At 33.4% G+C, this 12,964-nt stretch overlaps 1 protein-coding gene across 1 annotated transcript; it reads right to left on the bottom strand.

Moving 5' to 3' along the window:
• Positions 1 to 684: 684 nt before the first annotated feature.
• On the bottom strand, positions 685 to 4,430 carry LOC112002551 (probable serine protease EDA2). Its single transcript, XM_065770023.1, has 8 exons — positions 4,027 to 4,430; positions 3,056 to 3,181; positions 2,746 to 2,901; positions 2,245 to 2,427; positions 1,506 to 1,622; positions 1,320 to 1,373; positions 1,168 to 1,239; positions 685 to 822 (listed from the first exon to the last, which is right to left on the bottom strand). The coding sequence occupies exons 1-8, from the start codon at positions 4,222 to 4,224 to the stop codon at positions 700 to 702; spliced, it is 1,029 nt and encodes a 342-aa protein (XP_065626095.1). The 5' UTR covers positions 4,225 to 4,430; the 3' UTR covers positions 685 to 699.
• Positions 4,431 to 12,964: the final 8,534 nt, after the last annotated feature.

The raw sequence follows: 12,964 nt of genomic DNA, 5'->3' as shown, positions 1-12,964 counted from the left end.
TGGTCTATTGTAGAGACTTTTAATCCATATTGTTCTACTTATGCTTCTTTCTTCTTCAGATGCCCCACTTGATTATACATATATATATATATATATATATAAAAGGCCACATGGTAAAGAATGATCCTAGGAGCACCCATAATAGAAAAAAGAGCCACATTTTAGCCAACTAAGCTCAAAATTTACCCACATCAAGCCAGACAAAGTTGTGTAAAATACATTATTACTACAATAACCGTGTAAATTTACACTGACACCATTCATTTTGTATTTATGTGATATAAATATAGAGCCTAAATAGATCTAACATTATTGAGGGTTCATAGACTTCCTCTACTCTTCACAATACAAAAAACACATTTTATTGTCTTGTGTAATCTTGATAGTTAACCTTTCATCTATATATTGATCCAACTGTTCTCTCTCTCTCTCTCTCTCTAATATCCAAATTACTCAACAATCCAATTGTACATAGATTTAAAATAAAAGATTGTTTCATTTATCCATGCTATTAGCATGGACCCTTTATCCCTGTAATGAGGTTGCATACATTTATACTCCAGTTAGAACAAACATTTTACATGCTTATAATAAATGTCATAATATTACATAAACTCTGAATTAGTCCTTTGATACCTCACCGAATATCTAGGTTCAGATTTTTCTCCAAAAAAAAAAAAGTCTTAGGTTCATGTAATATTATGACCGGTCGGCACTGTCTTCACTAAGAGCAGTGTTTTTCAAGTTTTTCTGATTGTATGTTTGGACATTAACACCAAAACTTCCAAGATAATATTCCTTCACATATTTGGCATATGCATCCTGCATGAAACAATGTTAGAAGCATTAGGCAACAGCTGGATGGAACACAAGGCCAAGAAAATGTAACATCAGTAGTGCTAAGAAGTTGAACAGAGAAAAATGGAACAAAGCAAAAAGGAATAAACTTAATCGAATGTAACATGTGACAAAGCAAAACATATATCTGTAACTAAAAGTGCGGGGAGCAAGATCTGGATAGCTCATCCATTAATAAGCTAGTGATAACTAGTTCTAACCAGTGAAGGCAGTTAATAAATTGTCCAAAAACAAGACCATTGATATCTTAGAGAATTCCCCAATGAAAGAATCAGATCTATATTCTATAGCAAGAAAAAAGGAGCATACCACCAAATCGTCTCCAGCCTTCTTTGCTTCAACAAGAGGGGAGCATAGTTTATCTGGATTTCCATATTGAAACTGCAAAATTTAAAATTCAAAGATCACTAGTTTGTGAAAATTTAAAATAGAAACAAAACTGGAAAAGAAACCATATTTACCGCTATTGCAGCAGCATCAGCGAGAAAATAAAAGAAATCGCCATCAATCTCAAGCTGCGGACACAGATAAAGGTCAACATGCAAGATAAAGAGTATAGAAGAAAATTCTCATAAGTCTGCTATTTAAATAATGTTTTGGAGTACATCATGAATCATGATCAATTATGACAGGGAAGAGACTCAAACCTCAGCTGCACCAAACAATGTCTTCACTGCCTTTGCATCTGTTGCAAGTCTTTGTTCTACAAGTTCATTAGTTTCTTGTAATGCAGCTTTACATTCTGCACCAGCTGACTCACCAATCTGCATTAGAAGATAATATTGAAAGGTTATATCTAACAACAAACTAAGAAGCATGGACACGACATGACAAAAGACATAGCAACATAATAATTCTTGAAAACTTTGGACACAACATAGTGGGGATATGACAATTAATTAATTAAAAAAATCTTTAGGAATATTTAATTTATTTTTAGGCATATTTTATGTTTATTTTAAGTTTTCAAATTAAATAAGTATTTTTTAGTAAGCTACACACACGCCTCTTAAATCCACAACCTCACTCTCCATCCCATTATTATGGGAGAAGAAGTGCGAATTAAGCTCTAGCTCATGGGAAAAAAGAAATAACAAATATAAATCTTTAAAAACATAAATTTTTATATAATATATTTTTTTTCAACCTGACACACTGAGGCTATGCATGCTGAGTGTAGAGTGTCCCTTGTTTGTCTGTGTCCAACATGGAAATGTTGCGAATTTTGGGGTGTCCGTTCTTCTTAGACAGGAAGTAATAGCAAATTAGCAAGACAGGGAGCATTCTTAAAGCTTAGCTCCCAAAACAAAAATTTTATTTGTGTATACACCTTGTGTATGCAGAACTGCACATGGAAAAGAAAAAAAAAAAACCATAGTCTTTTACCTGCTTGTCAAATTCAGTGTAGTTATAAACAGCAAGAACAACTGCAGAACTTGCAAGGCTTCCACATGTTAAATGTGGGAACTTAAGACGGAACCATGCACTAAGAGCTCCTGGGTATGAGACACCAAAAACGAACCAGGGATTTTCAGCATTTGCTCTATTGGACTTTGAATTTAAAGATTCCTGCCAAAAAACAAAAAAAAAAAAGCTATCAAAACAACTGATAAAGACAATAGAAATAAGGCCATGGAAACACCCCTATAAGATTAAACTTTCAAGGTCCAAAAGGAAATGAAAAAAAATCATAGGCTCATGGATTGAAGCCAAGAATTTTACCCTCCTAAATCAGAATGTCAAGAAGACTCTTCCTTCTATTAATGCTTCACTGCCAAACACTAGAATATGAAGTACTGACTTATGGATCGTGACTGGTAGCCAGTTTTTTTTTTCTAAGTAACTAATCCTTGACTGGTCTATTTAATAAATGAGAAGATAACTTGCCTGGTAATACTGACGAAAAACAGCCAAATCGAAAAGAGCCTGCTTAGATGACAGATATCTCAAATTTTCTGTCTTCAATGAGTTGAAGGGGGTGCTTTTTCCATAGTAGCGATGCTCAAGAGAAACCACTGCTGCTCCGAACTTCTTTGCTAAAACCTATAAGAATTGCAAGGTTTAAAGTTTTGCTCCAAATTATACTTACAAGAATCATAGAGTTCGATTGTACAATAGACTCTCTCTCTCTCTCTCTCTCTCTCTCGGTAAGGGTCTGATCAACAACAAAAAATTTGGGTTAAAAAACATAGCTTACACTAATATAGTCATTGGTTATCCCATTGCAAGAAGATTCACCACAAATTTTCAAAAAGATTGGTCCATCTGGAAGCCGGAAGTGATCGAGGAATTCATAATATCGCTGCGGAAATTGTCTGTGATCCTGCAAATACAAGTGCAATCTACGAGTGAGCATGATGCACATCACATATTTGACCAACTTGTAATCACAAATAATCTGAAGAGAAGCTTTGTTCGAGGCCTCCACCAAAAAAAGGGATGAACTGAATAATTATATAGGCCTCAAAACGTATTTAGGAAAGGAAGGAACTAGAAACTATATTCATGTAGATTATAAAAATAAGTGCAGTTCTCCTGTCAAGATTTTTTTTTGCCTTAGAGGTATCATATATGTGTAAATCAGACAAAAGACAGATGGATAATTCTAAAATTTACAAAGCCAAAAATCACTTTGATTATTTAAGCACGCCAACTATTGAACAAGACCGTAAAGTATACTCATAAACTAATATTAAACAGAACATTTTTTTTTTTTTTTAATATATATACAAGTAACAGAATTTGATTGATCATAAAAGGAAACACCCATGTACACCGGAGGTGTACTCTAGGAGCTTACAATACTCAAGCCTTGTAGCTCAAGTCCCACTTCCTAATGTTTCCAACAGAGACGTTCAAGCTTCAAATCTCCCCTCTCAATGGTAATCATTGAATTATAAACTTCTAAAAAAATAGAATTCCCCCAAATGATTAAAATTCTGCAATTCTTAGCACAACTAATCACAGTTCACAAAATTCAATTTCATCATCATTTCTAAACAAACCATACACTACATTTCGAGTTACAATTTACAACAACTGATCTGATCCCATCCCTTTTACAGTATAAGCTATACAAAATGGCCTTCACCACTTCCACAAAATTTCGCAAATAAACAAACAAATTTATTAAAAAAAAATCATTGCAAAAGAGAGAAAGAAACGTACAAAGGGAGAGAAGTGGTCGAGAGTCTGATTGAACCAGAACTCCTTCTGAGTCAAGTAATTACTACTACTACTACTACTTCCAGACAAGCGGTCAAGCATAGTATGAGATGTGAGAAATCCATGAGAGAAGCTCGAGAATAATAAGAACAACAATAACCATGGCAGAATCATCGAACCCTCCTCCTGTCTCATCGTCATCGTGGTTCCAAGGTTGTCTCTCTTTTCTTCTTTCTTTCTTTCAAAGTTCTCAACAGACTCAGAGAGAAATAGAACAACAACAACAACAGCAAACAGACGCTACCTTAAATACAGTTTTGTTTCTTCTCTATCCAACAAGCAAAGTGCTGGTTAAATGTTTGTGGGGGTGTAGGGGTAAGGGCGGGTTCAAGTTTTCGGGGGAGTTTCATACGTATACTACTAGATTAAAGTAAAAATTGAAATTTTATATTGTATAAAAATAAAATAAAAAATAAAAGAAGTTAAAATTAATTTAGTTTTTTGTTTTTTCTTGGGCCTTTGCGGTCCAGTTAGATTTAGTTCTGGACCTGCCACGTCAGCATTATGGCTCAGAATTGGAACTTCCGAAAGGTCCAATATCCTATCATATTAGTTCTAACACGACATTTTTATTTATTTATTTATTTTTAATGTCAAGTTATATGACATATGTTGGTTGCTTCAGCAAAATGGAGATTGCATTTTTGTTTCCTTGGCTGAAAAGGGAAGTTTCCCCCCAAAAATAAAAGAAGAGGAAGCTTCCTGTATTTTCTTTCCACCCAATAAAGAAAAAAAAAAAAAAAAGGAATTTTCGATTTTTGGTGCATCTGCTTTTTGCGGATCAGCAATTTTCTCTCGTAGATGTGCAGTAGCTTGGTATTAGGGTACTGTTTATCAAAATTTTGCGTATACATCTCTTTGGGTGGGGGGGGGGGGGGTTTACTTTTGCTCTTATACAAGGAGGGAATGAGAGAGAACATCTATTTGTTTATTTTGGTTTAATTATTATTTAAAGGATAATGAATTTTATTTTATTGGGTCTAATTAATGGATGCCGTTAGGACATCTATTAATCAATCATTTTAGACTACTGTTAGTTTCTTTAAGACTTTTTCTCATCTCCTTGTGTGTATTAAAATAATTGGTATTCTAAAAAAAAAAAAATCATTTTAGAAAAAATTTTATGTAAAATTGAAAAAGTTTTTCATTGTTTCATTAAAAAAAAATTCTAAAATAGTTTATTAAAAAATGTCTTAGGGTATCTGTTAGTAAAATCTTATTTTATAAATTTTTTTTTAGTCAAAAAGTATTACTAATTTTTTCTTTAATTTAAAAAGAAAAAAGAAAAGAAAAGAAAAAGTAGTAGGGGCTTATTAAAGATAACTTCTCCACTGGTCGTGATTATAGTAAGAAATAGATTATCAAAAAAAAAATTATAGTAAAAAATATCCTTATCCACTGGACTTAGTGAGCTATAACTACCCTAATCATACCAAAGCATTAATGAGCACTAAGATGGTATTTCACCAATATAAAAAAAATAGTAACATGAGCTAAAAATTATTATTTCATTACCATTGAATTATCACTCGAATCTTGTAAATACAAAAATTTGTTTGCCCAAAATTAGAGTCATTATTGCTTGATGAGGGCATTGGAATAGTTAACACTAAGGTCTAAATTTATTTCCTCATTAATAAAAAAGAGTCATTTTAATGGTAAAAAATATTATTTTTTTCATGATCATAACATAAATATGATATCAGGTATCATAATCCAGTTATGGGTTATAGTTAGCTTAACTGATAAGTTCTCTGATAGTTGAATAAGAAAATTGGGTTTCAATCTCCGCCTACACCAAAAATTGATTAGTGCCTTGGTATGATGATAAAGAGCTGTTATCATCAAAAACAGATGCTAGGGATGGCAATGGGGCGTGGCAGGGCCGAAGGATGGGTCTTCGTTCCCGCCCCGCATGGTTTTATTTTTCCCGGTCCCCGCCCCTTAGGGCCCTGCGAAGCTCCGCCCCATCTCGTAAAACTCAACTTTTTGTTAACTTGCCCTACAGCTAGTACAATTTTTTTAATGAAACCTATTTCATTAATAAAAATATACTTGAAATTATAACTAAATTCATCCCATAAAATCAAATCAATTTTTAGAAAAATTTGAATAATATATCCAAATGTTTAACAAGCCAATCATTAAAAAAAAAAAAAAAACTCATAATATAACACATAACAAAATAAAAATAGAGGACCGCATTGGATAGGATAAAATAAGCTAATATTGATGTGTTTGTTTAAATAGTAAAGTTTTAGGGTATGAAGAAATTTACAATTATAACCCTTAGCAACGCGGGGCGGGACAGGGAGGGGGAGGGGCGAGGTGGGTTGGGTCTAAAATGTCTAAAATCCCTGCCCCACCACCTTTGTGGGGTGGGAAAAACTCGTGTGGGGCAAAATGGGGAAGGGCAGGTTAAGCGGGGCGGGAAAAAATTGTCATCTTTAGCGAATGCCATAGGTTGAAAATTTCTCAAAAAAAGTATCATAATCCTTTTTTTTTTTTGGAAAGGTATCACAAACTAGCTAGCTTAATTGGTAATGAACTCTCTTATCTTTAAATAAATGATTTGTGTTCAAATCCCACTTCAAAAAATAAAAAATAAAAAAATCACACACTCAATTGATGGGAAAATTATTGAATACTTGGGGGTATTATGAATGCGTTCTCCCCCTCTCTCACATAAATTGTGGGTCCCACCATTAATTTAATTAGTAAGACCCACAATTATATGAGAGGAAGGAATATGCATTTATAGTACTCTGAGAGTATTCTATAATTACCTTGATGGGAAGTGCTAGCTTAATTATTAAAAACCAATCCTTACTATGGGTGTCAATTTAGGTTCACGTGTCATGTCGAGATAGGTATATTTAGCTAAATGGCTCAACATGAATCTGATCCATTTAACAATCATGTTATGACCCTTCAACCCTAATATGACATGTTAATAAAGCAAGTTGACACAACACGAATCACTTGATATGCTTAATAGACGATTCATGTTGGGTTGACACGAACGTGACATGACCCATTTCGACCTATTTAATATTAAATATGTTAGGTTGACACAAATTCAATCCATTTAACTCGCTTAAAAAAATCACATGATAAATATTGTTATAAATTTAATAAACAACAAATTTAATACAAACTCATTGTCGGGGGTAGTTTTTTCGTTGCCAATATGATATTTGGGAAGCAAAGACCGAGACTCAATTTTGGGCTTGGAATATGGCCCAAAGGCTATCGGTGAAGTAAGAAAGACCCATTCTTGCTCAAAGTCTGGGTTGCATACAACAAAGATTATAACTAGGCCTCAAAAATACCTCCTACAAAGATAAGCTACCACAAAGGATGGCCCACCACAATAAGTGCTTAAATAATAGTCCAACGGTGAACAAGAGAAACGTCCTGCGGTAGACGTCTAGAAAATTAATAAATGTATTTGCATAGTAAAAATCATGCATTTCCTCCATAGTCGGTTAATATAAAAGTGGCCCCGTTATAACAAGTATAAAAGAGGAAAATGGTCCAGCAGTGAATATGGCAGACCTCTAGCGGTAGACGTCTAACAGATTAATAAGTGTGTTTACACGATAAAAATCATATATTTTCCTCATTATTATTAAGTCAACATGAGGGAAAAATTTCATAGTATCCAAAATATTATGGTCTTCATTATTATAGCAATAAATAAGGATTAAAGGCTTTAATTACATGTAAAAGAGGAAAATTAGGATGGAATGAAGGGAGGGAAAGACTCCCAACTTAGTGTAGCAAATATTTAACCAAAGATCTTATGCCCATGATGAAATAAGTGGAAGGATGTATGGTAAATGATGGAAACTACTCTTATATGAGTGGATAAGCAAATATGGTAATGTGAGAATAAAATGGTAAAGGAACTTGGCTATTTTTTACCATGGCGGAGAGAGACTAATTTTAGCTAATCATGAGACCTTTATGGTGCTAGGTTTTGTTAAAAAAGGGAAGGAATATATATGAGTTGATGGGTATGGGCGTTTATGAACTAAAAAGGGAACTTATTTATGAATCAAGGGTTAGCAAGATTGATGGAGACTTTGAGAGGATTTCATCCCCTTGATGAGTAGATGGTTTTTTCCTTTTATAGTGAAGTTTAGGGAGCAATTAGCAAAAGCCAAAAATGTTGGGTCTGATCAGTAAGAGAATTTTCAGAATATCCATCATGAGATTTGGCCAAAAATAGTGTGAGCTTCTTTTTGAATATTTGTCTCCTTTAGGCAATGTCAGATGGAGCTGAAATTCAGAGCATCTAACCTAGGATTTGGCCAAAAATTGTGTGATTTACTTTTGGGTATTTTAATTTCTTTGGGTAATGTCATTTTTTTTTATATACAATATAGAAATTCTACTCTAATTTAATCTAAGTGTATATGTGTGTGAAGTTCCCTCCTAGAAACTTGAATCTCGGCCCTTGCCCCCCACACACCACAAGCACTTATATTTGTGGAGTGACTACTACACCAAGGGTGTGCTATATATGTGTGTGAATCTCCCTCCTAGAGACTTGAATCTCGGCCCTTGCCCCCCACACACCACAAGCACTTATACTTGTGGAATGACTACTACACCAAGGGTGTGTGGTGGTTCTTTAAATAATGTCATTAAGTGTTGAGATTTGGAGATTGATCTCAACTAATAAGATCAAGACATACATGGGGCGAGAATTTGGTTGCTGCAACTAAGATTTGAGCTTCAAAGAGTAGGAGCTATCACCCTAAGCCAGGTGTCAAGCTTTTAGCCTACTTCAGGGAGCTTCGCTGGAGATCTTTTTATGCTCTCCAAACACATTTCATTATATTTCCCCTTTAGGAATTCATGGGCTTGGTTCATGAATTAGTTTTTTGATATTTTTAGTACTTTAGAAGCTAGTTTGCTGAAATTTGGATGATTTGGTCATGACTTCCTCTAGCAGTAACTGAAACTTAGGGAGGAAGAATGACATTTATTGCATTTCAGCTTTTTGGTGTAAGCTCAGTCCCTTAGTATTGTTCACGTCATAAATGGTAGTGGCAGAGAGGCTGATAGGACAGGTGGCCAGCTCCTAATTTGGTTTGGGAGCTTAGTTGCTTCTTAAGATGCTCTCCAGCAGAAGGCAAAACTGAATGGAGTTCTTTAGTTGGGTCAGTTTACACACATGAGCTGTTTTGGTTGAGACTTCATGTTGGGTTTGGCCATGAGGGCTGAGTATTTTGGCAGGCCTCTGACTTGGTGGTTCTCTCCACTTGGGCCTATCATTTTGGTTCTCATTGTGAGCCCTACAAAATAGATAAAGCTACCATATATTTACATGGATATTTATTCTACATGGGCTTTAATTGTTAGTAAAAATGGAATGTATTCATGAGCTTTAATAAATATTTATGATAGGTTTTGAGTATTAATTTTCCATGGGATTTAAATAACAATTTGTATAGTTTGTATATTTACATGGAATGTTAAAAGCACAAACTATTTTACAACATTTTTATAAAATGTTGATGTGGCAAACCTTTTGTTGGTTTTCATCTAGGCCCACCATTAATATCATTTTTTTCATTGACCAATAATTACTCACCACATCAACAATTTGTAAAATTTTTTGTAAAGTAGTTTATATTTCTAGTATTATTCTTTTGTAAATGATATTTTCTTTGGGGCTTTTAAATAGTAACCTCCAATGATTGTTGTGAATAATATTTACAATGAGTTTTAATAGAGGCAATATCCATAGATTTCAAATAAAATATGGTAACAACCACTATAATGGAATAATGTGATATTCTCAAGAGTTTTTCTACAAATAATCATAATGGACTTGTAAGGTGAATAATTACCATGAGTTTTGGAAATAAATATTATCAATGTTGTGATATAAATAGTGACCATGAGTTCTTATTATATAAATTCCATGGGTTTATGGTTTGAAATAAATGAATGCCATGGTTTTAAGATAAATAATCATAACTTTCCATTGGCTTTTATAAGATGATTTCCATGGATTTTGAGAATATATAATTGTCATAGATTCCATGAGCTTGTAATATTATAGTAATAGGTTTAAGAACTTAAAACATTGCTCATCATTGGAGTTTTAAGTGAAATACTTATGATATAGTATGTGGGTAATTATTTGGTACTCTCGGAGTACCATAAATGCATACTCCCTCCTCTCACATAACTGTGGGTCCCACCTATTAAATTTATGGTGTGATCCACAATTCATGTGAGAGGAGGGAGTACGTATTTATGGTACTCCTAGAGTATTCAAGTGAGACCTATAGTATGTTGTCAAGTATTAATAACTTTGGGCTTTTGATAAAATAATGCCAAGTAGTTAGCTTCGGTTTATAATAGTGCCAACGTAAATTAGGCTTTTGATGTTGCCAATAAGAATTGGGCTTTTGATATTGTTAATGAGAATAGAGCTTTTAATATTACCAATGAGAATTAAGCTTTTGATAAATAAATTGTCATGAGTTTCAATCATGAGCTTTGATTATGGATTTGAATTGCCATGGGTATAAACCATAGACTTTGATTATGGATTTGAATTCCTTTGATAAAATTGCTTTGCCATGGACTTGAATCATGGGTTATTGAAAAATTGTAAAGCATAAATAGTCTTGGGCTTTAAAAAGAATGGGATGTGTGCATTGGGCTTGTAGGGCCGGTTTTGGGTTTAGCTAAATAATGATAATGAAATTGGATATGATATGAGTTTTTTTTAGCCTTTTGTGATGGTTTATATTGTGGCCCAATTTGGATAATGAGGTATGAAATATTTGTGGGCCAATGGGATGAGAAATATTCATGGAGGCCCAAAATAATTTATGGGTGATATTTTGGTATTTTTTGGTGGATAAATAAATTTAATTAAATAGGATTGTGACACGTGGCATGAATGAAAAAATTGTACCTCAACACTCATAACATCAAAATACCTATTAAGCATATAATTTGAAAGTCAATAATTAAATCAAATACTTAAAACACGTTGTCTAAAAGTTCAAAATAACATAAAAGTATTTAATAAATATTAAGTCCATAATGTAGTACCATCCATTTAAAAATAAGTTATTTACATCCCAAAAGAAGTGCATACACTTCAACCCAAATTCAAAATAACATAGTTCAACAAAAATATAACATTGATCTAGAAGTAAGTTCTTTATATTTCAAAAGAAGTTCATACACAACCCAAATTTAAAATAACATAATTCAACAAAAATATAACATCCACAAAAGTCGCAAAATGTTAAATATCAACATTGAAATAGTTGAAGCAACTAGTAAATTGATCATGACTATGAGTATCATCCATAGATTCTTTAGAGTTTGTAAAGTTTCAACTTTCAATTATATTACTTATAAGTTTTTATAATTACTCATTTTTCTTTTTAACTTTAAAATATAGGATGGATATAAAAGGTATTTGATAAATTTAATATATAATGAATATTTATTTTTTATATGAGTTAAACGGATTGTGTTAAATGAGTTTTTTTGAGTTGACACGAATAAATTGGTGTGTCAAACATGTTAATTGTGGATCACACGGGTTGACCAGTTTATGAAATTTTTTTTATCATGTCGCTTTCAGGTGGACCTGTTTACCACCCAATCCTATTAAGGTCCAATCCTAACTCGCGTCATGTTCAAGGGTCGTGTCAATCATTGACACCCCTAATATTTACATTTGTAAAATATTAAAATTTTACTAAAAAATTGACACTCTAACCTCTAAAGAGAAAGGAGCATAATCATGACTAGAGCCTGGGGACATAGCCCGGAGCATATTTGCTTTACACCCATTAGTAATTGATACAAACTTTTATTAACCATGTTATCATGTTAAAGGGTGATATTGCTTCCTCGACCTAAATGTTGAAGAAGCCCCAAGTTTCCTTCAATAATAGATTCGGTTAGATGTAAATAACTAAATACTAAACAATTAATGAAAGTATTTTTTTTGTCAATTACTAAACAAATAAATAAAACAAGAGAAATTCAGGAACCACTCTAAGCACGCATAGAGAATTGCATCACAGGTTTGGCTTGGGTCTAGTGTCCTATAAATTAGACAAAATAAAATGCTGTCATGTGTCTAAAAATTGCCACGTGACAACATTCCATTGTGCCAATTACAGAGACACATAACATCATCCTATTGGGTTTGGGGTTTGCGTACCGGACCTAAGCCTCTCCCTAAGTCTTAACCTTATCATGAGTTCTCCGGCTGATTGAAGTACTATTACTGAAATTAAAATTGACCTTAGGCAGCTCACTGCAATGACATTCTTGTTGAAGAGAATGCCCAACGTCTTCATTAATGCCTCCCTTCAGGAGAACATTTGTTATTAACTTGCGGGTACAAGGACAACACTCATTGTTTGCATGGGTCCTCAAACAGTGATTCGGAGGGTACAATCACTGCAGCTTATAGCATATAGTTGAAGGACAATTCTGCAGACACACCTAATTATGAGAATACTACCGACACTTTATTGATATAATCAATAATAGCGATCATAAGGAAAACGATGGGTCCATGTACAATAAATTGGACAAAAGGCATCCAATACTTAGATAATCAGCATATCGTGGATTTGGATATGAAATAAGGCGTTTTCCTAAAACTCTTGTTAATTGAATGGTAGCTCCCTTTAGGAACATGGCCTACACTTTGAGTAACATTTGCCATAAGTATAGAATCGTTTAAGTTTTCTCAAAATATTTCACAATTGTCAAGATGGCAAGTTATAAATGACAGATAATAAAGTGATGTCAGTAATTGGTTCAAATAAGAACCAATAAGAACCTATCAATTCAACTTTTGTGAAAAATGTCATGT

The sequence above is a fragment of the Quercus suber genome, unplaced genomic scaffold (assembly GCF_002906115.3).
Source record: "Quercus suber isolate HL8 unplaced genomic scaffold, Cork oak 2.0 scaffold_123B, whole genome shotgun sequence".
Taxonomy (NCBI): Eukaryota; Viridiplantae; Streptophyta; class Magnoliopsida; order Fagales; family Fagaceae; genus Quercus; species Quercus suber.
This window is presented reverse-complemented; position numbering and strand designations above follow the sequence as displayed.

Coding starts and splice junctions, on each gene's coding strand:
- LOC112002551 (XM_065770023.1), bottom strand. CDS start 4,224: ATGACGATGAGACAGGAGGAGGGTTCGATGATTCTGCCATGGTTATTG. Junction 1,623..2,244: donor ACACTGAATTTGACAAGCAG/GTAAAAGACTAT, acceptor CTTCTAATGCAG/ATTGGTGAGTCAGCTGGTGC. Junction 1,374..1,505: donor CATTGTTTGGTGCAGCTGAG/GTTTGAGTCTCT, acceptor CTGTGTCCGCAG/CTTGAGATTGATGGCGATTT.